The sequence below is a fragment of the Malaclemys terrapin genome, chromosome 2 (genome assembly GCF_027887155.1).
Source record: "Malaclemys terrapin pileata isolate rMalTer1 chromosome 2, rMalTer1.hap1, whole genome shotgun sequence".
Taxonomy (NCBI): domain Eukaryota; kingdom Metazoa; phylum Chordata; order Testudines; family Emydidae; genus Malaclemys; species Malaclemys terrapin.
This window is the reverse complement of record NC_071506.1, coordinates 174,216,802-174,242,250: the sequence shown is the minus strand read 5'-3', so window position 1 is coordinate 174,242,250 and position 25,449 is coordinate 174,216,802. Positions and strand designations below refer to the sequence as shown.

Genomic DNA, 25,449 nt, shown 5'->3' with positions numbered 1-25,449 from the left:
CGCGGAGCGCCGTGCTGCCGAAACCCCCACCGAGCGCCACTCCGCCGAACATCCCCAAGTGCTGCACTGCCGAACAACCCCCGCCCTCCGCCACGCTGCCGAAACCCCCGCCGAGTGCCGCACCGTCAAGTGTCGCGCTACTGAACCCCTCCCCGCGGAGCCCTGCACCGCCGAACACCCCCGCCAAGCGCTGCACCGCTGGAAACCCGCCCCCCGCTGAGCGCCGCGCTGACCCCCGCCACTCCAAGATTGGCCGCTCCTTACCAGGTGCCACCCCAAGCACGTGCTTGGTTGGCTGGTGCCTGGAGCTGGCCCTGCATAAAAAGCACTGGTGAAGTCAGTGCAAACTAAAATTTCATTGTTTATACTGATCTCTATATATTATACACTGAAATGTAAGTACAATATCGATATTCGAATTGATTTATTTTACAATTATATGGTAAAGATGAGAAAGTAAGTAATTTTTCAGTACTAGTGTGCTGAGACACTTCTTTGTATTTTGGCTGATTTTGGTAAGCAAGTAGTTTTTAAGTGAGGTGAAACTTGGGATATGTAAGACAAATCAGACTCCTGAAAGGGGCACAGGAGTCTGGAAAGGTTGAGAGCCACTGATCTAGCCAATTCAGTACTATGTGGACTTCAAAGCAGGCCATTTCCCTTGTGAGTCTCTTTAGATGATTTACGTACATTTTGGAGAGTGAAGGAAGGCCCTGGCTGTGCTCTTTGGCTGCAGCTACGGAGAGCAATGGGAAACCTTTGCAGTATGCTAAGTAAACATCTTTGTTGAAGAAGAAATTTCTGACTACACATCAAAGGTAACAGCTGAGTTTTATCTGTGAAGTGATGGTGTGCAGCAGTTATGATATCCCATGGAATACAGAATTACTGTGTTTTGAAATAATGCAGAGATTGCCTAGGGTGACCAGATAGTAAGTGTGAAAAATCAGGATGGGGTGGGGGGTAATTGGCACCTATATAAGAAAAAGCCCCAAATATCGGGACTGTCCCTATAAAATCGGGACATCTGGTCGCCCTAAGATTGCATAAGATTTGCATCACGTGCATTGTAGCATATGGTTTACCTGCCCCCCATAGAAAGGGAGCTCTGAGCCTTATTTGTCTTGGTTATTTGAGCTGGGAATGGGCAAAGGAGGAAAGAGTGTTGCTTAGTAATAATGTACAGATGTGGACGTCTATCTGACGTCAACTGTTTTCGAAGCCATTAGCTTGTTATTTTTAATGTCTTTGTAGGATGTGGTTCCTGTCATCTAACCAGGTCTGTCTCAGTGGGCATCCAAAGAGCCATTGAAAGGCTGCTCTTTAGCCCCTCCAACAGAGCACAAGCTGAAGACAATGGAGATGTTCTATATTAGCCAGGCATTCATGCACAGACAAGAGTGAGCTACTGGCAGGTGTATTTGACAATGGAAATACAAGCATGGGATGTCTTTGTGAACATTAGATGGGGGGGAAGAGAGAGAGAAAACAAATAAATAAACCTGAGTTATGAATACAAAGCAGTGTGAAAATAATTTCATGCAAGAAAGATCTAATACAGGGGTAGGCAACCTATGGCACGTGTGCCAAAGGCGGCATGCGAGCTGATTTTCAGTGGCACTCACAATGTCCGGGTCCTGGCCACTGGTCTGGGGGGGAGGTGGCTCTGCATTTTAATTTAATTTTAAATGAAGCGTCTTAAACATTTTAAAAACCTTATTTACTTTACATACAACCATAGTTTTAGTTATATATTATAGACTTATAGAAAGAGACCTTCTAAAAACATTAAAATGTATGACTGGCACGTGAAACCTTAAATCAGGGTGACTAAATGAAGACTCGGCACACCGCTTCTGAAAGGTTGCCGACCCCTGATCTAATACATCATAACTTCATCCAAGCTTTCCTTTCTACCTGCTGCAGGGACTCCAGGCCCTTTCCTCGACTTGAGAACTGTGACTATGAGTATGTCTCTACTGGTGCCAACAGGTGTCATTTCCAGCTCAAGCAGACATATTTGCGCTAGCTCTGCTCAAACTAGCGCATTAAAAATAGGAATGTAGCCCCAGCAGCATGGGCAGCAGGAAGGGCTAGTTGCCTGAGTGGGGACCCATGGTCTCAGATGGGATTGTACTTGGGGCGGGTAGCTCTTCTTGCTGCTTGCACCACCAAGGCTACCCTTCTATTTTTTTAGTGCGCTAGCTCAATTAGAGCTGGCATGGGTATGTCTTCTGCTCTAGCGTAGACATACTCTGTCAGATTTGCTGCAGGATGTTTGGCTTCCTGTGTTGCTGTTTTACGATTATCATCTGTTTGTTTGGTTACAGGACTATTAATATATGCTATATGGACTGTTTTATGTACAGCAGGGGCCTCCATCTCCTCTTTTTGAGTTAAATAGGACAGAATCTGGCCCAATCTGTGATATAATCTTCATGTTGAGCAAATGAGTAAACAAATAATCATGTAATCAAAAACCATTTGGTTTAAAAAATAAAAAGAGGAGGGGGGGAGGTTGGCTAAACGTGTCAGTCCTATGTAACATTTGTGCTTAAATAGTTGTGAACCTTTCAAAGCTCAAGTTGCATTATGTATCATCCTCCAGACTTAGTCTCTTGTAGTAGCCGAACAGAGAACAGCAATGCATTTGTTCTGCTGTCATGGCAGTGATTAACTTCACATCACATGGGGCTAATCTCACTCCCCTTTACCCGAAGGAAATTCCAGCAATATTCTTCTCTAATGTCCCAAATTTGGGCCTTTGGAATTGTGCTTCCTGGAGTCAGGCTAAAAGAGTTTTGTCACTAAAATCATTCTCTCGGCATGCTGGAGGCAGCCTTGCTTTTTTGCTCTTGTATATTTTGCTCGTTTTCAGGAGATGAAACAGTTGGCAGGAGGAAGCCGCTGCACACAGTTTCCTTGTCGGTAATCCAGCTGCCTCTGCCTGTGTGGTGGCAGGTTTCTGAAGTCTATGGATTTATACAATCTTTTCCACCCATAGAAGAGCAGCTCCAACGGAGTGCTTTATAATAGCTAGAAACTGGTTGCTTGAACTCAGGATTTTATCTGAATTCTTTCTGTGCACATACTGAACAGTGGGAAAGTACAAATGCTTTAATCCAGATGTCTGAATTATTGGTTCTGCTGTTCCTAGTTTAATTTTAACTTCTATCCAGAGTCCACTCAAAAGTTTCCAGAAAAGCTGTGTGTATTCACCATTGAGCAATACGCAGTTAAAGATAGTGAAACAAATTCAGCCCTGGTAATGGAGTTGCATCCACTTACACCAGGACTAAATTTGGCCCACCAATATCAGGAATGGATGAATTAGCAAGCTTAAGAGCGGTGTGGTTAAGGCACCGGTCGCCTGATCCAAAGCCCACTGAAGTCACTGGAAGTTGTTGAGGCAGTTAGGCAGAGTTAGACTCAGGCTGAATTTTTCCATACGGTCAACTCCATCCCAGGCAGATCACCTACCTTTCCCTTGGGTTACTGGTGCAGTCCCAGTCAACAGTGGGCTAAAAAAAGTTTGAAGCTTCAGGCATCACTAATTTGCTTCACATAAGCAGAGACGTCTTAATAATAACTTACATCTATATTCCCAACCACTTCCAAAGCAGTTCAAAAACTATGTACTATCTGCTAAAGAGCTTGGATGAAAAACCAACGTTGTTTGGAAATCACTCTTCCATTACTGAATCTTAGAGAACAGGAGTACTTGTGGCACCTTAGAGACTAACAAATTTATTAGAGCAAGTGGGCTGTAGTCCACGAAAGCTTATGCTCTAATAAATTTGTTAGTCTCTAAGGTGCCACAAGTACTCCTGTTCTTTTTGCGGATACAGATTAACACGGCTGCTACTCTGAATCTTAGAGGTGACTTTTTTTTTTTTTTTGGTTAGGCCATTTACCATTGAAACAATTTGCCCAATCAGGAAAAGTTCCATGCTTTTAAATCAGGTTACATCTTTTAAGAAGGAGCACTCCTATCAAAACACATACAGCTGCAATGACATTACACACACAGTTGTTATATTTATTTTTAATTGGGTGGTCACTGTTGTTTTAATCAGATATTTAACCAGCTCACAGACCTAATTACAAGTTTGTAGGTGAGGGCTCACAAGTGAACACTTCAATGCCAGAACTCTCAATGGTGATGAAATTCACCATTGCACATATTAAAAGTGAGGATATGTGCACATAGCCATAGAGCTTTATGGGTGGCATCCATTACTCTAGATATGTGCTATAGAGCCATAAAACAGTGAGGGATTAATTAGTCTGGAGGAGAACAGGGATGAGAGAACCTACTTTAGGAACTAAAAATGTGAAAACAAATAAACCCTACCCACCCCAGACCCAAAATAGTCTGAGTCCAGAAACAAGTTGTAAATTGATGTGTAGGTACATGGCTTACAACATGTTATTTCCAGATGGTTTTCAGAAGGCAGATTGCAACCAAAGACTGGAATTAGTCAGGAAGAGAGCACATGAAGGGAAGTTTGTCAACATATTTACTGTCTTTTTTTGTACCCGTTGTTTATTTTGCCCATCTGTTCAACAGTGGCATCATTCAAATGTTAGATGGCATGTTGTTTCCAGTTTACAAAGACACTCTTATGTAGTTTAGGACCAAAATCTAAATGGACCCAAACTGGAACCCAGAACTGGAACACACTTATATTTCAGTTCCAGATCAGTACTTTGCAGCTTGGACAGATCTCTACTTTAAACTGTTATAATCTGATAGAAAATCATGTCTGTATTGTGATGGCCAACATCTGCTCTTTTAGATAAACACATGCATCTCCCAAGAAGTCAGTGAGCGTTTCATATGAATATTTAAAGGCAGAATTTGGCCCTATGCATGCATGTAATAAACTCATTCCTGTCATTGAAGGGGAGGGGGGAAACCCTGACCTTTAAAAAAATAAACCACAATTTTTGTGTGGCCAACGATGTGATTCTCCCTGCTGTTTTTTCAGCACAATAAATAGTAACTGTCTTCCAAAGCCTCTTATGGCATGGTAGGTGATTATGAAGCTCAAGCAAAGTGGGGAAGAGAGCCCTGATCCTCTGAGTTCTGTTTAGAAGCAGGGATAGCAAGGGAGGTTTATTTACCAGATTGAAAAGAAGAAAATGGGGAAAAGAAGAAACGTTATTTTATAGATTTTATTGTATGCAATGGGGAGTTGCTATACAAAACTTAAAATGTAATTCTATTTTAAAGTACATAACCATTTCCTTTTGAGGTAGAATATAGCTAGTAAAGGAAATTAGAAGAGAGAGCCCAAACTGAAGTGCAAGAATAGGATTAGGGGGCATAATGAAGGAAACAAATGCTTAGGACTTGTTTACAAACTGTGTTTATACTGGTTTTAGTTATATGAATATGAAACCAGTATACTTAAAGAGAAGTAACCCCCTAATGTGGACACAATTATACTGGTATACCAGTTTAAGCACTGATGTAGCTTATTCACATAAATTTGGGAGAATACACTGGACCAGTGGAAGCTTTATACTGGTATAACTGCATCCATATTAGAGGGTGTACTGATATAAATATTTTAGTTAAAAAAACAACAACCCAACATCTCTAACCAAAACAGTTTTTTAAAAAATGTGTATACACCATGCCTAAGTTCCACGTACAGTTCTTGGGTATACATGCACTTCTAATGAGCCTGATGGGAGCTGGATGGGAGCATCTATGGACAGAATTTGGCTTGAAGTCTCTTGCTTTGCTCTTCTGCAGTAGATGTGTATGTCTAGCAAAGACAGAATTCTGCCCTAGCATCAATAGAGTTCAGACACTTGCTCAGCTTTCACATTTCTGTTTTACCAGCATGGCAATTCTTACATTCTTTCTTGCAGTGTTTTCCCAACACCACTTCTACATAGTTGTATATGTTTAAATGCATATGTGGAAAACAGCTAATATTTCTGGTGTCAGTATGATGCATCTTGATTAAATGTGCTTCAGTTAGGTTGTTCTGCAATTCCACACATTGTTGTTTCTCCAGAGCACCTACCTAAATATACTTTTCATGTGTGACTGCCTATCTGAAGTAGTGCTGTTATGCCCCAGAAGGCTCTGCTTCTGTCAGTTACAACAGGAAATGTTGTCTGTACTGTTTCTTTCACACTGTAGCAGGAAGTCAGGTATCACAGTCCTGGGGAAGGTTCTAGCTGCAGCGCCACCATACTGAAGTAGTAAAAGAAGCAGAGTTGCTTTTGGGATAATACTGTTTTCCTTATACTAACAAAGTTCCTTGTTCAGTGTGGAAGTGATGCTTTTTGTGATTCTTTCCCGTTGTTGAAATTCATCTTCACTGCACAAGGAACTTTGCAGTCCTGAGCCTCATTTCAGATTTTAATGTGGGTTTAAGGGATGCAGAGAGAGTGGAGCAGGCTTTCGGCTCCAGAATTAATTTTAGCTCAAATACCCTGTGGAGTGTAACAGGATATTTGTAGACAGATTCAGAATGGGAACCCGTTCAGGAGCAATGGAGACATAAACAGAAGGTCTGGACCATGGAAGACTGAGGATTGTAGACAAATCTGTTTGGAGCTTGGTGGGATTTGATGTATGCTCCAAGGAAAGAAGAGTAGCACTGGGAAGAGGTAAACTCTCTCCCGTGAGATGGTCACTTTCTTGATTAGATGTTCATGCAAAGTAGAAAATTGAGTCTCTACTTCTCTATGCTTAGATTCTACAGATGCTAGTGAAGCTCATGTGGGGAAGTCATCCCTCTCCCCCAGCTTGCTTATATCCATGACAATCTAGAAAGCCCCTGCTTCATCCCATGACCATTCAATAGCTCTTCCTCCCTTTGCTCTTCCCACAACACCCTTTGTACATTTGATCATCCTATTGCAGCAGCTCTTCTGCCACTGCTCAGTCCAAGTGTTGCGCTCTTCAGGAGCTCATAGTCCTTCCTGGGGCTTGTGGGAGTTTATTAAAGGCTTATGGTTTGGGATCAGGGATCAAGGATCCGGTTGAGGGCTGCAGTCAAACTGGGGAGTTACTGCATAGGTTTCCCTTGCTTTTGTATGAGAGCTCCATAAAAAACATGTGTTTCTTTTTTCTCCCTGCAAACTCCTTGTGATATTTAAAAAATATATTAGCCCCAGTACAGAAAAACAGAATAAAACTATACACAAGTTTGTGTTCTGTTCACATCACAAGCCACTCTGGGTTTGTTTAATTAGAACCACGGTATTAGTCATTGCACAAGGATTAATTTTTACCACAGCACGGAGCCGATCACCAGGGAGAGCTATATAACAAAAGTTTCTTCATTTGTTGTAGCTGCTTATGAGACAAGTTTTTTTGTTTTTTTGTTGTGTGTGTTTAGTTTTTTTTAGGGGAGGGAGGTGTCCAGTACTTTGATTGGTGTAGATGAGAAACTCCTTCTAAAGCTGGCTGGTATGCACTTCATTTCCATTAGAAAAGAAGTCTGGTAACTAACTGGCTTGAGAGCTACATTACACAAGGACACAAATGGTTAGTAATGAATATTTAGGCTGTAAATTAGACACCTAAGATCACGAAACACGTTTGAAGGTGGCTTATGAACTCTGGCAGCAACGTAAAACAACTTTCAACTTCTTTTTAGGATGATGTCATTTCTTCTTCATTTTTACCAGCTGTAAAAATTGGAGACAGCAATCAAGCAATTGGAGAAGAAAGTTTGAGGCTTGATTTGTTGTCTGCAGCACTGAAAGATGTTCAGCAAACTAGCCTGGATTATTTTCCTAATGCAGTCTGGTTTTATAGAAGGGCAATGGTGGTGGCAACGGCTGTGGGGCACCACACAAACAACTACTCCACCTGTAGCCACAGCTGTCAACACTATCACTTTAAACATAAGTGTGCCTAAGGGCTACGTAACAAATGGAGTTTCACTGAGTCGGACTACAGTTAGCGCAAGGGCTCCTGCAGGGAGCATCACTTCCACAGTATCTTCAAGTGCCACTGGAGTTCCTTATGAATCTACTTTGCCAGGTGGAGAAGCAGTAACTAATTTTTCCAGAGAAAAAGCTCTCTCAAAACTGGAGTTAAAGACAGGAAAGAAAATAAGTCAGGGGAAACAAAAGAAAACAGGTAATACTAGCTGTAAAATAATAAACTACTACTACAATGAAAATTTCAGTGTTGTGTTTTTTAACACTTCATTTGGCAGAAAAATATGAGTGTGTGTATATATATACTTAGAGAGTACCTGCCAGAGCATATCACAGGAGCTTCCATAATCCTCTTAAAATTGAAATGATACCAGGCAGAGACTGTTGGAAATAATTGCCATGTGCTTGTAGTATCTTTCCTTGTGCATGCTGGAAGTGGATGTTGGCAGTAACAAAGCAATATCTATCTTTACTGTCACACTGCTGCAAATGAAAGTCAAGATTTTAGTTCATGATATTGACTTTCACTTTAAGTAGTAGGTCTGTAACTACAGCAAGAAAAACGTCAGGAGACTGTATCCTCTGAGACTAGACTGTACTCCGCATGTAAAAGTCTCAAAACCCTTCATGCTGTCTAAATGTATTTGACTTTAGCAAGTAATTGACAGAAGTACTGACCAAAAAATGCTGTCATAATTGAGGTATTAGTTTTTTTTCTTGAATAGATAAGACACCAATTCCCTGATGATTTCCCACCAAAAACAGGGAGAAATCTGTTAATGACTCTCCCATACAGTACAAGGTTGTATGACTATCACACAAATATAGATATGAGCAAAACAATAAAGGGGCATGTTTTCACCTTATAGAGACTTGTGCAGCTAAAACTCCATAGACCAGTTTGAAAATGTAAGGATTAGCAGCATTGAAATGTGTAAATTCCTTTGTTGCAAATTAAAATGGTATGCTGGTAATTAATAAGGCATACTTGGTACTTGGGGATCTTAAGTTAATTGTTATATTCATCCTGTTATATAATATCAGACAGATACACATGGGAGAGCTGCTTTCAGGAGGAAAGAAAACGAAAACAGACATTAGAAACCAGCATGCACAGAAAGTAAATTGACTTATTTTGCTTTTTATTTATTTGTGCTGTGCCCTTGAATTCTGGGCTTAATGGACTTCTCTGACTGAGTCTAAGCTAGCAAATAGCACAGTGCAGACATTAATACAACACTCTCTCTGAGCACTGGGCTGGCAGGCATTGTCAAAATTTATACCCCATTTACCTCTAGTAGAAATGGAAATAATAGCAGCTATCTCTGTGAAGCATCAGCAACATCCATGAATAGTTAAATAATTAGTCAGGGACTGAAGGCCAAATTCTCCTCTCAGAATTGACACCAGAACAACTCTTTTGAAATCAAGAGGGTTACATGGGTGTGTCAGAAGGAGAATTTGGCCACCAGTCTTGAATCCATTGGCCAAATTCGCCTTCTCCTTCTGATGCAAGTAATCCCATTGACACAGGAGATGACCTATTTTACTGTACAGTACTTTGTGCTTTCCAGTTACATTTTCTGCTACATCCCTTTCGTCCAGTTGCTCAATACAGGCATTGTACCAGTTTAGACTCTGTAGACTTGGAAGGTCAAATTCAGTGGTTCTGTGGTAAAGGATGTAAATCAGACATCCTCAAAAGGATGAGAGTCTAAAGAGAATCTGGGTCTAAATCTGAGTCTAAACTGGTGGAATTTACATGTTGAGGGTAAGCAGGTAAATTTTATTATTTTAAACTCCCCTTTGAATCTGGCCCATTGAATCAGGTTGGAGGAAGGTGTGAATATGAGAATCACTGAGCCTTAAATAGTTAGGTACCTAATTGGAATGGAGTTGGACCACTTTGTCTTGTATTATCTCCTCTATCCCAGGTACTGAGGTATTACAGGTAAATTTAAGCAGTGTTAGTTCCAGTTCTGCAGCTGTGGGATTAACAGCCTGACATGCAAAAAGGTTAATTTACAGCTGACTATGTATGGGTGAAATCCTGGCTCCACTGAAGTCAATGGCAGAACTCCCATTGACTTCACTGGGGCCAGGATTTCACCCTAGGAGTCTAGGTTAACAATAGTTCCTATACTGTCGCGTACCCTCCGACCTCAGCTCTGGTTTCCAGGTGAGAGAAGTGAAGTACGATGAGCCCTGCTATTATTATTTTTTTTATTTGGTTTGGCTAATTTACTGTACTTCCCCCCCCCCCTTTAAAAATGTAATCTCCTGCCAGACAGTTGAACAACATAGAAAAAGGAAAAATTAGGGATGCATACCAGAACCAACATTGGGCCCCAAATATTATTTGGATAGAGCTGCTCTCCACCACCCCAAACCTACATTTTCTCTTCTTTATCCCCTCCCCAGTGTGAGGGGCATCTCCCCTCTTCTCTTCAGTCTTGACAGAGAAGGCCAGCATGCCATAATCCTCTACCCCTACTGTGTATAGGTTCTGGGGGTTAGCACTGGCATCCTCTTCTCATGCATTCTCATGCATTACTAGCCCACTGGCTGGCCCTTCACTGTTTTTAGCTGCACTAGCTAGATTAAAGCTAGCGTGGGTATGCCAACCTGAGGTGCAATCATACCTCAGATTGCAGCATAGTCATACGCTGAGGGAAGCCCGTGCAAGTCTTTTTGTTCTGACTCAGCTGTGGCAAGAAGCCTGAGGAATTGGTATATGATCCTGGAATCTTTCTCTGGAAAGGGATCTTCACTCTAACTCCCTCTGACCACCCACCCCAAAGACTAGGCAAGGGCTGTAGAAGATTCAGTGCCTGAATAGCAGCATTTTTTGTGCTAACAGGCATTCAAAGATTCAGGATTTGCACATCCCTAGAAGCGAGGTATAGGTCGTATTGTCCATTTCTCCCTTCCTCTCCTCAGTTTAAACTGCAAGTTGCCAGTTTATGTTGTGTTTTTTGTTCATTTGTTTTTTTATTTAAAATGGTACTGGGTAAAATTAGAAGGTTTGTTTCTTTTAAAATAAACAAATGATTTTTTTGGTTGTTTCAAAACTGTTAGCATAAAGAAAGGGGTGCAGGGAGTGACACTGCAAAATTGGTCCTGTAATTTCCTGCTCCTCTGAATGGTCTGTGATCATTACAGCTTGTCTAGGGTACTGGCTTCTTTTTTGTTTGTGTATATAGAAATAGTGTGTGATGTGATATACTTGACCCTATTTTTAAACACCAGTTAGCATATATAAGTGCCTGGAGTTGTTTCTGCTTTGGGGGTGGGGGAGTCTCTGATGCTTCTTTACTCCTCCTTATCCCAGAGGTGAGAAATTGCCCAGCTACCATCTTGAACCAGCAGAATGTAAAAAAAGATTTTTGTTTTTTTGTTTTTTTGGTCAGACCTCTTATAGCTAATTTCATGATAAATTTTCCTACAATGGCTATAGTATTCTTGGAATAAATTCCAGAAATTAAGTGACTAAGGCAAAATTCTGTATAGGAATTAGCTTTTAACGAAATTACTGTAATTCCACAAATTTCATTTTCAATGCAAACATCTTACAAAGTAAACCCTTAAAATTTTCACGGACCTTCATATCAAAACTCATCTCTAAAACCAAAATCTCACTTCTTGTTTTAATTATTTTTCTTAAAACATCTGTATTAATTTAGGGGCTAAATGAAACTCATTTAAAGTAACAATCTGGAACGTAAACTTTCTTTTGTTCTTTGCCTGACAGCTTGTATTTTCATTATTTTGAAACTATGCAGGCAATCTAGATCACATGTTCAGAAGGATTAATAAAAAGCCCTTCTATAGAGTCAAAGGGATTAGCCTCTGCTTTAGTGTACTGTGGTCTCTGTACATTTAAAGAAAGGAAACACTGTAATTATTGTATATGACAAATCATACACAAGAATGTGATAGCAACTGATTTAGGGACAGTTTCAATAGTAACACCATCCAATTTTTTGTTTAAGGGCATTCAAATTCCCCTAAATCTTTTTTTTTTTTTTTTACAGGGCTAGTACAAGATTATACATCACTAAAGCTAACAAGAGTTTGTATAATAAAATTGGACTTTATATAATTAAAAGTAATAGGCCTGTTTTCCTTCCTATTTGGTACAGTAGGTTTTTGACTCTTATGGGGTAAATTAATTATGTGTTTATCTGTTGGTCTTTCAAGGTATTTATGTAGCACTCACCATTATGGTATTTGAGTTGTGGGCGTATTTGTGACCATAATGATTATATATAGCTAAGTTTTGGTTTATAAGCTATTTGTTGTTAAAAAATTTAACAAAGACTGAATATTAAAAGAAATGTGAGTTCCTGGATAACATGGCAGTTGCTGTTGTTGGTATATACTTAATCCTGCCTCAGCAGGTGAGCATGGAGATGACCTTTCAAGGTCACTTCCAGACCCACATTTCTATGACTCTATGAACATGCAGTTTCTTTCATGAGCAGACAATCAGTTTTGAGTCACACTGAAGCTTAGTGCTAGGGTTGCCAGGTGTCCGGTTTTCAACTGGAACACCCGGTCGAAAAGAGACCCTGGCAGCTCCAGTCAGTGATGCAGTGGGGCTAGGGTGACCAGACAGCAAGCGTGAAAAATCGGGACAGGGGATGGGGGGTAATAGGAGCCTATATCAGAAAAAGACCCAAAAATCAGGACTGTCCCTATAAAATTGGGATATCTGGTCACCCTAAGTGGGGCCCCAGGCTAAGGCAGGCTCCCTGCCTGCCCTGACTCCCTGCAGCTCCCGGAAGCGGCCGTCAGGTCCCTGCGGCCCCATGGCACATGGGCGGCCAGGGAGTCTTTGCATGCTGCCCCCGCCCTGAGTGCTGACTCCGCAGCTCCCATTGGCCAGGAACAGCTACCAATGGGAGCTGTGGGGGTGACGCTTGCAGGTGCGAGGACAGCACATGGAGCCTCCCTGGCTGCTCATGCATCTAGGGCCGCAGGGACCTGGCGGCCACTTCCTGGGAGCCGCAGTAAGCGCCGCCAGGACCCCGCACCTCCTCGTGCACCCCAACCTCCTGCCCCATCCCGGAGTCCCCTCCTGCACCCATACTCCCTCCCGGAGCCTGCACCCCCTCACACCCAACCCCCTGCCCCAGTCCTGAGCCCCCTCCTGCATCCCCAGCGGGAGCCCTCACCCCCCCCACACCCCAACCTCCTGCTGCAGCCCTGAGCCCCCTCCCGAACCCCAAACCCCTCAGCCCCACCCAGAGCCGACGCCCCCAGCCAGAGCCCTCACCCCCCTCCCACAGCCCAATCCCTTGCTCACAGCTGGTGAAAGTGAGTGAGGGTGAGGGAGAGCGAGGAATGGAAGCAGGTGGGGATGGAGCGAGTGGGGGTGGGGCCTCAGAGAAGGGGCGGGACAGGGGCAGGACCTCGGGGAGGGGTGTTTGGTTTTGTACGATTAGAAAGTTGGCAACCCTACTTGGTCCATGCTTATATAGCAGGGGTTCTCAAACTGGGGGTCAGGACCCCTCAGGGGGTCATGAGGTTATTACATGGGGGTCGCGAGCTGTCAGCCTCCACCCCAAACCTCGCTTTTCCTCCAGCATTTATAATGGTGTTAAATATATAAAAATGTGTTTTTAATTTATAAGCACTCAGAGGCTTGCTATGTGAAAGGGGTCACCAGTATAAAAGTTTGAGAACCACTGTTATATAGTGCCTGGTCCAGTTCCCATTGAATTGTATTGGAGTTTTGCCATTGGCTTCCATGGCTGGAGGATCAGGCCCATAATCTGTTAAGCTCTGAATAGCTAGACAGGTTTGCAGCTACATAGTTTTGTAGATTAAGGCTGTTATGAATCCACTTTTCTATGGATTTGGATAACATGTGTTGTCTATTCCATATATCAGATACGAGCTACAATAATTGAATTATACACTGAACGTTGTATAATCTTGACTGATTCCTTACAAAATGCCTCATTTGCCTCTATGTACAAAATAACCCCCTACATTATTTAGGTTGTATAGTCAAACACTTGAAAGTTTGGGAATGTCACATTTACGCCCTTACGCATCTTTCCTGTGCGTTGACCGAGACATGCGTCCTGTGTGGGGAATAGTATGTGATCATGTAATTAAAAACTGTCTCATGTGTGAACAAAAGTAAATTCTGGTAGATTCAGACTGGACATAGGGCATAAATGTTTAACGGAGAGAGTAATTAACCACTGGAACAAGTTACCAAGAGTCATGGTGTATTCTCCATCATTGACAACTTTTAAATCACGACGATTGGATGTTTTTCTTAAAGATATGCTCTAGGAATTATTTTTGGGGAAGCTTTAGAGGAGGTCAGACTAGATGATTATAATGGTGCCTTCTGGCCTTAGAATCTATGAACTTGTATTCAGCTGTAACTCCGCCCACATCCTGAACCATAGGCTGGATTTGAACTCTAAACCTTTAGCACTGCAGCTTACCACTTGAGTTATGGAACCAACTATATTAGGTAGCAACAAAAGAAGACTGTTAACCCAGAGAGGGGAAAACGGGAGCTCCGGTGTCATGCGGTTAAAAGGGGGAACACAGCCTGGCCCATATTTCCCTTTCCCCACCCTCAGGAAGTGGTGGGCTTCTGCCTCATGTTTGTGACCTTACATCACGGAATGGAAAGCTGCGGCTGCCTGCTGGGATTAGGAGGTATGCATAGGTAGGAATCTGGCCCTGCTGTTCCCTCCACCCTTCATAACAGCTGCTCCCAGGCATTCCCAGTGCAGTATTTGCTGCTACTGCTGCTACTCTGATGATGGCACGGGCCCAGCTCTTTAAACTATTTGTCTTCAGTTATTTCTTGAGGAACTCAAGCAAGAGAAGGGATCTATGGCAATATTTAACAGTTCATAACTCAGCTAAACCTAAACAGAATTTCAGGGGACAAAGAAAAGGCGCTACTCCAGCCTGAGGGTACTCTCCACAGCAAATTTTAAAACCCTGCTGCAAACAATGGAGGTGTTAGAGCTTCTAAAAAAAAATCACAGTACTCTGTTACAATGGTAAATGTTAGGCAACCTAAATATAGAGGTCAGTAACAGTTCTCGCCGTAATAAGCAGTCTGTATGGAAAAGAACATAGCACAGAATATCTTAGATAACTGTTAAATGTTTTTGATATAACGGATTCAAGAGAGCTACAGCACATTAAAGGCTAGATTGTGCCATTTATGCCACAGCCCAGCCTCAGGAGTGCTCTAGAGTTGCATTGTCCTAGGAGAATATGGGGGAGAGATTGTGACTCATGTAGGGCCAATCTCTTGTGGGGCTGCTCTGTGCAGTCAGTGGGGGTAGTATTAGTGCTATTTGACTCTGAGCTGAAAGCTGTGTTGTACTTGTAATAGAGGACACAAGTCACAATATAGCTTGTCCATAGTCAGTGTAGCTGAACAGCTCAGGGTTTTTTTGTTTTGTTTTTGGTTTTGGTTCCAGTGTCTTGGTGTGGGAATTCCTGAGCACAGATAAATTGTTGGAGACATGACGGTAATGCTGAAATCTCTACAGCTTACCTTACAAGATAGTTCTCAAGAACCAACTAGTTCTCAAGGCCTCAAGAATTTCTTTCACGTATAGGCATTTCTACACTGCGCATCACTGTAGTATCTGAGTATCTAAATACCAGGCTTTGCCACATGTAATGTGTTAGCAGATTGGTATTCAAATCCACAGAGAAGAATTCTGGAGAGACAAGGTGGGTGAGGTAATACCTTTTATTGGACCAATTTCTGCTGGTGAGAGAGACAAGCTACACAGAGCTCTCTTTCAGGTCTGGGAAAGGTACTCAGAGTGTGACAGCTGAAACAAAATTGTTAAGCATAGGTAGCTAACACATCTGCTAAGGGACCATTCTAGGGAAAGTGTCCTGCTAGTCTTTCAGATATAAGCCAAAAAAAAGGGGTGGTTAGTGGGTTACATATTTTTGTAATAAGCCATAAAACCAGTGTCTTGATTAAGTCCATGATTTTTAGTATTTAGCAAAGTTATGAATTTAAGCTCCCAAGCTCATCTTTTGCAGGTATTGTGCAGGTTTCCTTTAAAGCTGAGAACTGAGAGGTCAGATATGGAGTGATCCGTTTGTGAGAAATAATATGGTATGATACGGTGTTTTTTGTCTTATCATTTTTCTGTGTGAGCTCATTTGAGATCATAGTGATTGTCTATCTGGTGTCACCTACGTAGTTGTTGTTGGGGCATTTAGTGCACTAGAAGAGGTACACCACATGTTGTGATAGGCATGCCTAGGACCTATGGATCTTGAAAGGTGTGTTGTGGGGCGTGTCAGTCATTGTAGCAGTGGAGATAGGTTTACAGGTTTTGCGTCTGGTGCTGCTTAAAGTTGGATGTGTCCTACTCTGTGGGGAGCTTTCTTTTGCGGATGAGTGTCGCGAGTTTGGGAGGTCTCAGGAAAGATTTTTTTTCTAGGATGTGGTCCCCATCAAGTATGGGCTGTAGTTGTATTAACTACTTATGCTGAATAATCTGGTCCACCTTGTACTTAACTCTGACACTCTTAGGATCTTTCCCAGATGTGAAGAAGAGCTCTGTGTAGCTCCAAAGCTTGTCTCTTTCACCAACAGAAGTTTGGTCCAATTACCTCACACATCTTGTCGCTCTTATCTTGGGACCAACATGGCTACAGCAATACTGCAAGCAGAAAAGGATACTGTCAGAACCCATATATTTTTTCATCACATAAATGTAACACCTGGAAAACCCAATTCCACCTGCTCATGATCTTCCAGCGAGCCTGATTCCACTTGTGAGCTGTAGAGTTTGACAAAAGGAATTTTGAAAAACGCTGACTGCTTTCTGGCTGATGGCAATCAAGAGGACAACAGAGGTTGTTTTAACAAAGTGTTGTTAGTGCAGAGCATGATCAGGACACCCCAAACTGACACAGTAGTCACTGAAAACTCTCATTATGTTAATAGCATTGTTCTGGAGCACTATGTCAACACTTTCCTTGGCAACCTGCCATTTAGAAAGCATATTCAGAAAAGCATTTGATGGCAGCCCTGTATGCAAAATGAGAAAACCCTCACAAAAGAGAATCCCCATTCTGCCTCTGAAACACTTGCTGATTCAGTAGTAGTTATTGAGACCAAGAAAAGACTAGGTTGTGTGACTCCAGATCAATGTTTCTGCTGTAAAATCACCACCAATAATGAGTTTTCAACATCATTTTACTCTGGAAGTAAACTTGGTGACATGGCTCAGGGATTCACAGGGAGCTTGCATTCCAAAATATTTCCTTCAGGATAATATCAATTTTACCAGTCTCTGGAGAATATTTCTCTCTCGCCCTGATGGCCTCTTCTGGGCTGAACACTTTGTAGTTCTCAATGAGGCACTAGGACAAGATTTTGAAAATTAGGGGCCTAACGGGGCCAAACATTGAATAGTGCTGATCAAAATAATAATTTTATTGATAAAGCACACTCCCTTCTGAAAAAACTCTTGGTGGTACTGAACAAAAATAATAAAAACAATTTCTCCTTCATTTATAAAAGAACACCTTGATCTCAACAAAATTAGAAACCAGAGGGGTGAACAAAACAACAGTAGTGCTGATTTCAAAACACCTCTGCAAAAAAATTGTTAAGGTGTTTTTTTAAAAAGTGGGGCGAGATTAAATAAGCTCAGTTTCAGGAGGGAACAAATGTGGCTGCCAGGGCAGAAGCTCAGTTGCCTACTGATTTCAGACACAATGGTGGAACCCTAAACAGTGGGTGGCACGTGAGTGCAAATAAACATCAGGAGGACACGCAAAGAGGAGGTCTCGAATATAACCAATCAGTAGGAACTGCTGGGTGCTGAGCACCCAGGAAAATGAGGCCAGTTATTCAGGTGCATAAGTATGGATTTAGGAAACTAATCTCAGGCTCCGATTTTGAAGCCATTGGCCTACATGTTTGGAATTTAAAAGAAATCCTGAAAATGTCCCCCTTGTACATTAGCCCTTTTGAGGGTTGTTTTATAAATATAGAATCATAGAATATCAGGGTTGGAAGAGACCTCAGGAGGTCATCTAGTCCAACCCCCTGCTCAAAGCAGGACCAACACCAACTAAATCATCCCAGCCAGCAGGACCGCCCCAAGCAGCGCAAAAAAAAAAAAAAAAAGCCACCGCAATTGCGGCGGCAGCTCTACTGCCGCTTCATTCTACGGTGGCAATTCGGCGGCAGGTCCTTTGCTCCCAGAGGGAGTGACGACCCCGCCGCCGAATTGCTGCCGAAAGGGCCGGACATGCCGCCCCCCTCTTCATTGGCCGCTCCAGGCATCTGCTTGCTAGGCTGGTGCCTGGAGCCGTCCCTGCCAGCCAGGGCTTTGTCAAGCCTGACATTAAAAACCTCTAAGGAAAAAGATTCCACCACCTCCCTAGGTAACCTATTCCAGTGCTTCACCACCCTCCTAGTGAAAAAGTTTTTCCTAATATCCAACCTAAACCTCCCCCACTGCAACTTGAGACCATTACTCCTTGTTCTGTCATCTGCTACCACTGAGAACAGTCTAGATCCATCCTCTTTGGAACCCCCTTTCAGGTAGTTGAAAGCAGCTATCAAATCCCCCCTCATTCTTCTCTTCTGCAGACTAAACAATCCCAGTTCCCTCAGCCTCTCCTCATAAGTCATGTGCTCCAGCCCCCTAATCATTTTTGTTGCCCTCCGCTGGACTCTTTCCAATTTTTCCACATCCTTCTTGTAGTGTGGGGCCCAAAACTGGACACAGTACTCCAGATGAGGCCTCACCAATGTCGAATAGAGGGGAATGATCACATCCCTCGATGTGCTGGCAATGCCCCTACTTATACAGCCCAAAATGCCGTTAGCCTTCTTGGCAACAAGGGCACACTGTTGACTCATATCCAGCTTCTCATCCACTGTAATCCCTAGGTCCTTTTCTGCAGAACTGCTGCCTAGCCATTTGATCCCTAGTCTGTAACAGTGCATGGGATTCTTCCATCCTAAGTGCAGGACTCTGCACTTGTCCTTGTTGAACCTCATCAGATATTTTTTGGCCCAATCCTCTAATTTGTCTAGGTCCCTCTGTATCCTATTCCTACCCTCCAGCGTATCTACCACCTCTCCCAGTTTAGTGTCATCTGCAAACTTGCTGAGAGTGCAGTCCACGCCATCCTCCAGATCATTAATGAAGATATTGAACAAAACCGGCCCCAGGACCGATCCTTGGGGCACTCCGCTTGAAACCGGCTGCCAACTAGACATGGAGCCGTTGATCACTACCCGTTGAGCCTGAGGATCTAGCCAGCTTTCTATCCACCTTATAGTCCATTCATCCAACCCACACTTCTTTAACTTGCTGGCAAGAATACTGTGGAATACTGTATCAAAAGCTTTGCTAAAGTCAAGGAATAACACATCCACTGCTTTCCCCTCATTCACAGACCCAGTTATCTCCTCACAGAAGGCAATTAGGTTAGTCAGGCATGACTTGCTCTTGGTGAATCCATGCTGACTGTTCCTGATCACTTTCCTCTCCTCTAAGTGCTTCAGAATTGATTCCTTGAGGACCTGCTCCATGATTTTTCCAGGGACTGAGGTGAGGCTGACTGGCCTGTAGTTCCCTGGATCCTCCTCCTTCCCTTTTTTAAAGATGAGCACTACATTAGCCTTTTTCCAGTCATCCGGGACCAGATGCCTGACTCCTTACGGCTGGAATATCTAGGTATTATGTTGTCATGAGAAATGTCACCATTCTAAAAGCTACACTATGACTGGGTCAGTATCATTGTCTAAGGACAAATGCTTATGTTCTTTTCACTCAGACATACACTGGCACAAAATTGAGGCCTTGCACTGTATGCTGCATGACTGGCTACACTATAAGATGATTGGCCAGTCAATGCCTTAGGTATGTGCACATGATTCTCTGCTATCCAATTTTTTTCAGGGTCACTAAGTGATTTTGAATGCAACCTGATCTTCCCCTGTTCTAAACTCCCTGTTACAAGGTTAGTCTGTTACCCTTTTGGTCTGGTTCCCATCCTACTAATAATTCCCTCAAGTATCCAACCCCCCACTCCCCAACCCTGTTGTCCTAACTTAGTGTCCGCCATGAAATTTTGGGGGCTGGATTTGTGCACTGTATAAATCAGATCTGAATCAGGTACTTGTCACATCCCTATGGCAAATACAGTGATGTGTGCCATTGTCAAATGCTTACATACAATGACTAAAAGTATCATTTTTGTTCTAATGTCTTGAATGACTTACTAATTAGATGTTAATGCAGGGGTCGGCAACCAGAAGTGGTGTGCCGAGTCTTCATTTATTAACTTTAATTTAAGGTTTCGTGTGCCGGTAATACATTTTAACGTTTTTTAGAAGGTCTCTCTCTATAAATCCATATATAATATATCTAAACTACTGTTACATGTAAAGTAAACAAGGTTTTCAAAATATTCAAGAAGCTTCATTTAAAATTAAATTAAAATGCTGATCTTAAGCCGCGGACCTGCTCAACCCGCTGCCAGCCTGGGGTTCCGTTCACCTAGGCCGGCAGTGGGCTGAGTAGGGCCGGCGGCGGGCTGAGTAGGGCCGGCGGCTGGGACCCCAGTTGGCAAGGGGCCGGCAGCCAGGACCCCAGACCAGCAGCGGGCTGAGCAGGGCCGGGATCCCAGACCGGCGGCGGGCCGAGCGGCTCAGCCCGCTGCCGGTCTGGGGTTCCGTCCGCTGGCTCCTGCCGGCCAGGGTCCCGGCTGCTGGCCTTGCTCAGCCCACTGCCGGTTTGGGATCCCAGCCGCCAGCCCCTTGCCAGCTGGAATCCCAGCCGCCGGCCCCGCTCACCCCGCTGCCAACCTGGTGCTCAGGGTGGGGGGTGGGGATGTGGGGGTGCAAGAGTCAGGGCATGGGGTGGGGGGGCTGGGTATGTGTGGGGAGTACAGAAGTCAGGGCAGGGAGTTTGGGGAGTGCAGGAGTCAGGGCAGGGATGTGGGGGGGGGGCTGGGTATGTGTGGAGGGTACAGGAGTGAGGGCTGGGGGCATGTGAGGGGTGCAGGAGTCAGGACATGGGGTGTGGGGGGCTGGGTATGGGTGGAAGGTGCAGGAGTCAGGGATGGGGTCATGGGGGGATGCAGGGAGCTGGGGTGCAAGGATGCAGGTGTCAGGGCAGAGGGCTGGGTGGGCTGGGATCAGGGGGGTGCTCCCAGCCCCCTGCCCCCTGAGCGGCTCACGGCAGGGGGCTGGAGGGATACGCAGTGCCCCGCTCCTACCTGCCTCTTCTCCACCTCCTTACCGGTCTGAGCAGCGAGGGCGCTGGGGCTGCTCTTCTCCCCTCCCTCGCAAGGGCCATCGGCAGCAGGGAGGGAGAGGAGGCGGGAAGAGGCGGGGGAGGGGGAAGCTTGGCTGCCGGTGAAGCCTGCTGTACAGCAGCAGCCGAGAGGACCAAGCTTGCTTCTGCCCCTGTCCCCGCCAGAGAGAGTGGGGGGCAGAGAAGAGCAGGCTAGGTTGGGCAGGATTTTTAATGGCACGCCGCTACCTGCCGGGGTCCGGCTCAGCCCGCTGCCGGGGTTCAGCAGCAGGCTGAATGGGACCCCGGCAGGCAGCAGTGTGCCGTTAAAAATCAGCTCGCGTGCCGCCTTTGGCACATGTGCCATAGGTTGCCGACCCCCACGTTAATGCTACACTATTAGTTCCTGTCAGGCTTCTCTCCCAGACACATCAGATATGGGTAATTAATACGTTAATGACTACACAGCTCTAAATACAGCATGGTGAAGCATGAGAAATGGGGTGTGCAGTATAAAAATGAATAATTACAAATTATAAGATTTTGTGAAAATGTTCTTGTGGATGTGACTTCTTTGTTGTTGGTCAGACTAAGTCTTTGTCTACACTAGCACTTCTGTCAGCAAAACTTTTGTCGATCAGGGGTGTGAAAAAATGCCCTCCTGACCGACATAAGTTTCACTGACAAAAGCGCAAGTGTGGACAGCGTTATGAAAGCGGGAGACTTGCTACCACCACTTATTGGGTGGGGGATGGTTTAATTATGCCAGCAGGAGAGCTTTCTCCTACTGGCACAGCATGTAGTGTAGACATACGTGTGATTTCCCCAGCCCATCAGAAAAATAACGAACAAAAGCTTGTCTGACTGGATGGATTTCCCTAATAACTATTAGATTATACCAGTTGACAGTGGAAAACCTATAATGACATGAAGTGCTCAAACATGCTACAGTTTATTAGAGGGTAACACAAAGTGAATTTTAAAACTGGGACAAAATAATTCTTACTATGGGTTTGAGAGCAGTTAACAACAATCAGCTGTTAAGTATTATATAAGCTAGACTCAACCTTAACCACCATCTCACTATAATTTTTTACTCTCACTTTTTTTTATTTAGTCATCTTATTAACCATAGAACCTCTGACAGTCTTTCCACCCCACACCCCCTTTATACACAGATCAACAATAACTGGTGGTTCACTCTAACTTCAGTGCACATTTGTACATTGCAATGAATTGAGACCATATCAGGCTTGCAATCCCATTCGGTTTAAATTGTGTTTAACTCCATTTAGTTACGTCTCAGATTCTGCCCCCAGCATCTTGTCTGAATAGGCAAGTTATTGGGAAATTCCACATGAGCAAGGTGGGTTCTCAATCACCTGGCGCTCCACTATCACTGTTCCTCCTAAGAGCTGGAGTAGCTTGCATAGCCTTTGTACATCTCCATCAGCTGGGGGGCATGGAGGGACTAGAGGATAATCATGTAGTGATGGACCCTCCAACCATGGTACCAAAAAGTTGTTTGTATGCTGCCATGCCAGAAGTCCCTGCAGAATTGGGCTGTGTGGGCTTCTGGTTATCCCATACAGCAGAACTGAAGTCCTTCTGCTGTGTCATGGGCCCTCTAAATCTGCAAAGAAAGGGGGAGGATATGGGCCTATGTGCTGCTTCACTGCTAGCCTCCCCTCGCTCATATGCTGATTTACCCTCTTGCTTTCTTTTTTCCCAACACCAGATACTTAAACTTCTCAATGAAAACTTTTTAAATTACATTTTTTATTCTCCTCCTCTTTGCAGTACCAAGATGCCAAGTTCCATTATTATATTCACCACAACACTGATTGGAAAGCCCTTGAAATGTATAGTTCTAAAAGCTTATCTTACTTTACTTTGACCTCTTTTAGAGTTGCAAACTTTCCATTTGATGCCTCACTCTGACACTGCCTTATGTAACGAGTTCTTTGGGAGAAGGTCGTACTTTCTCTGTAACCAAAACTCTTATTGTGATAAAACTTCCACCTTAAAGTGTTGTACGAAATCCGGTATGCATCGTTCTGGGTATTTGTGTGGGAGGCTTTGACTTAAAAGGAAAAGTGTGTGTTAATCACTGTACTCTGGAGTGTGCACATATCAACACATAACCTTGAGCAGGGCCGGCTCCAGGCACCAGGCACCCAAGCACATGCTTGGGGCGGCACCTGGTAAGGGGCGGCAGGGGGAGCGCGGCGCGGCATTCCGCGGGGGGGGGGGGCGGCACGGCACTGGGGGGGCGGGCCCTGGTTGCGCAGGGCTAGGCGAGGGGGGGGGGCGCGGTGCTGGAGGGGGGTTCCAGCGGCGCTCGGCAGGGGGCAGGCTCCGGCGGCGTGGCGCTTAGGGGGTGGGGCGCGGTGCTCGGGGGGGGTCCGGCGGCGCTCGGCGCAGGGGGGGCGGGCTCCGGCGCTCGGCAGGGGGGCTCGGGGGCGGCGCTTTTTTTTTGCTGCTTGGGGCAGCAAAAAAGCTAGAGCCGGCCCTGACCTTGAGCTCCTGCACAGAGCTCTGTGCCACTCTTAGCTGCCAATGTGGCCTTCAGACAAGGAGGTGAAACATTTCAGTATACAAGGCCAAAGATGAGTTGATTAAACTCTCATTTTAAAAGCTTTGGTTTTAAATAGGGGTGTCAGAATGGTACATCAGCTCCAGTGGGCTTAAATGATGGTGTAAAGTGGGCTGGATATCTGAATTGTAGCCTTTTTCCTTGCAAAAGCAGACCTCATGTGTGGCAAGTATTATAGGCCAGGGGAGGCTAAGCTAACCCAAGCCGTGGCCCCTCCCATGCTCCGCCCCAAGTCCCCGTCCTTGCTTCCCCTCTCCCCTGAAGCAGGAGGGGACTCAGCTCCAGCCAGTGGCCTGGAGCTTGGGCCTGCTCGTGGCCAGGGGCTGGGGTGGCCGGGGTGGCTTGGGCCGGCCTGCCCAGTGGTTCGGGGTGACTGGGGAGGGTGGGCCGGGGCTCCTCCAGCTGCGGGAGAGGAGGGTAGCTTGGGGCTCTAGTGTGGGGCGGGGACTCAGGAGGAAGGGGCATGGCCGGCAGGCTAGCCTCCCTGAAGGGGAGAGGGGTTCACACGCCAGCCATGGCAGATCTCAAAATGTAAGCTAATTCCTAGAGAGATTTGTCAATGAATTCATCTGACATGCTGCTTGCAAATTAAGACTTTAAAAAAAAAAAAAAAAAAAAGAGGTTGTCACTATGGCTAGAAAACATTGCTAACGCTTTTTGGCAGATCCTTTATTTAGAACAGGAAGTGGGAGACAAAGTTTAAATCGATTAGATTAGTCTGATTGATGGAAGGACTCTTCCTTGCCACACCCCAAATCCCTCAAACTTGTTGCTGGTCATGTGACCCCTCTTCTCCCACCTCCCGAGGCAGACACTCACTTCCCTGGGACCTTAAGAAGTAGTTTGGCTTCCTACCATCCATGTGAATTTCCATATTCGCTAATTTTTTGGGGTTTCCTGTAAGGTTAACCTTAACACCAAATTTCATGGCCTTTGTTTCCCCTCCCACTAACAGTAGTGTTTATGTGTGGACTCTTCCCCTTAAATTACTGATTGTTTACTTCTAAGGTTAGCTTCACTCTAAAGGTTTTATCTACAAATATTCAGGTTCGTTCTGCTTGGTACCCAGACCAGAATTATCCAGTTTCCAAGAAAGCAAGAAGAGGCTTATTAGAGAGAGTAAAAATAATATGAGCAAAACCCCAAGTCTTTATAAAATTGGAAAAGCAGGTGAAGAACTAAATTCTTAGAGAATATATGTTGAAGCTAAAGTTGAAGAAAAGAGCATGGTAATTAGTTTTGATTAAATTATATTGTAAGAACTTCATGGCACATGGAGAGTCTTTCCATGTGTTTGTACAGCACCCAGCACAATCGGGAATGTTAGGGCAGAATAGAGCACAAAGAGGGTGACTGCAGTACACATAATAAATATTACAAAAATAGCATTGTGAGTAATCAGACAAGGAAGGACAAGAAGTCCTTTTGAAAATGTAAATATATGAATAGATAGGTAAAAGTTACTAGCATCCTTTCAGCTGAGGCCTCTTACTGTGAAATTTCCTCTGCTGTTCACCCGAACCAATTTGCTAGTCCTGCTTCAGTGTACAGTGAAACATGCATTTATTCCACCATGCTTTTAATTGAAGCTTTTAATTAAGGCTTTTAATTTAATCTTGTCTGCGGCAGTGAGGCACAGCTCTGTAGCTT

General features: G+C 44.3%; 1 protein-coding gene across 10 annotated transcripts in view; it reads left to right on the top strand.

Annotated features, from left to right (window-relative positions):
• COL15A1 (collagen type XV alpha 1 chain) overlaps positions 1–25,449 on the top strand; it is a 299,045-nt gene that overhangs the window by 70,097 nt on the left and 203,499 nt on the right. For 4 of the 10 annotated variants that reach the window (XM_054018684.1, XM_054018683.1, XM_054018678.1 and 1 more), the window contains exon 1: positions 7,514–8,116. The exons of 3 other annotated variants lie outside the window; for them this stretch is intronic. In XM_054018684.1, the coding sequence (XP_053874659.1) occupies positions 7,738–8,116 (379 nt within the window). In that variant the 5' untranslated portion in view covers positions 7,514–7,737. Of the gene's footprint in view, positions 1–7,512; positions 8,117–25,449 lie in introns of those variants that run through there. 3 more of the 10 variants (XM_054018679.1, XM_054018680.1, XM_054018681.1) reach the window with 2 other exon arrangements.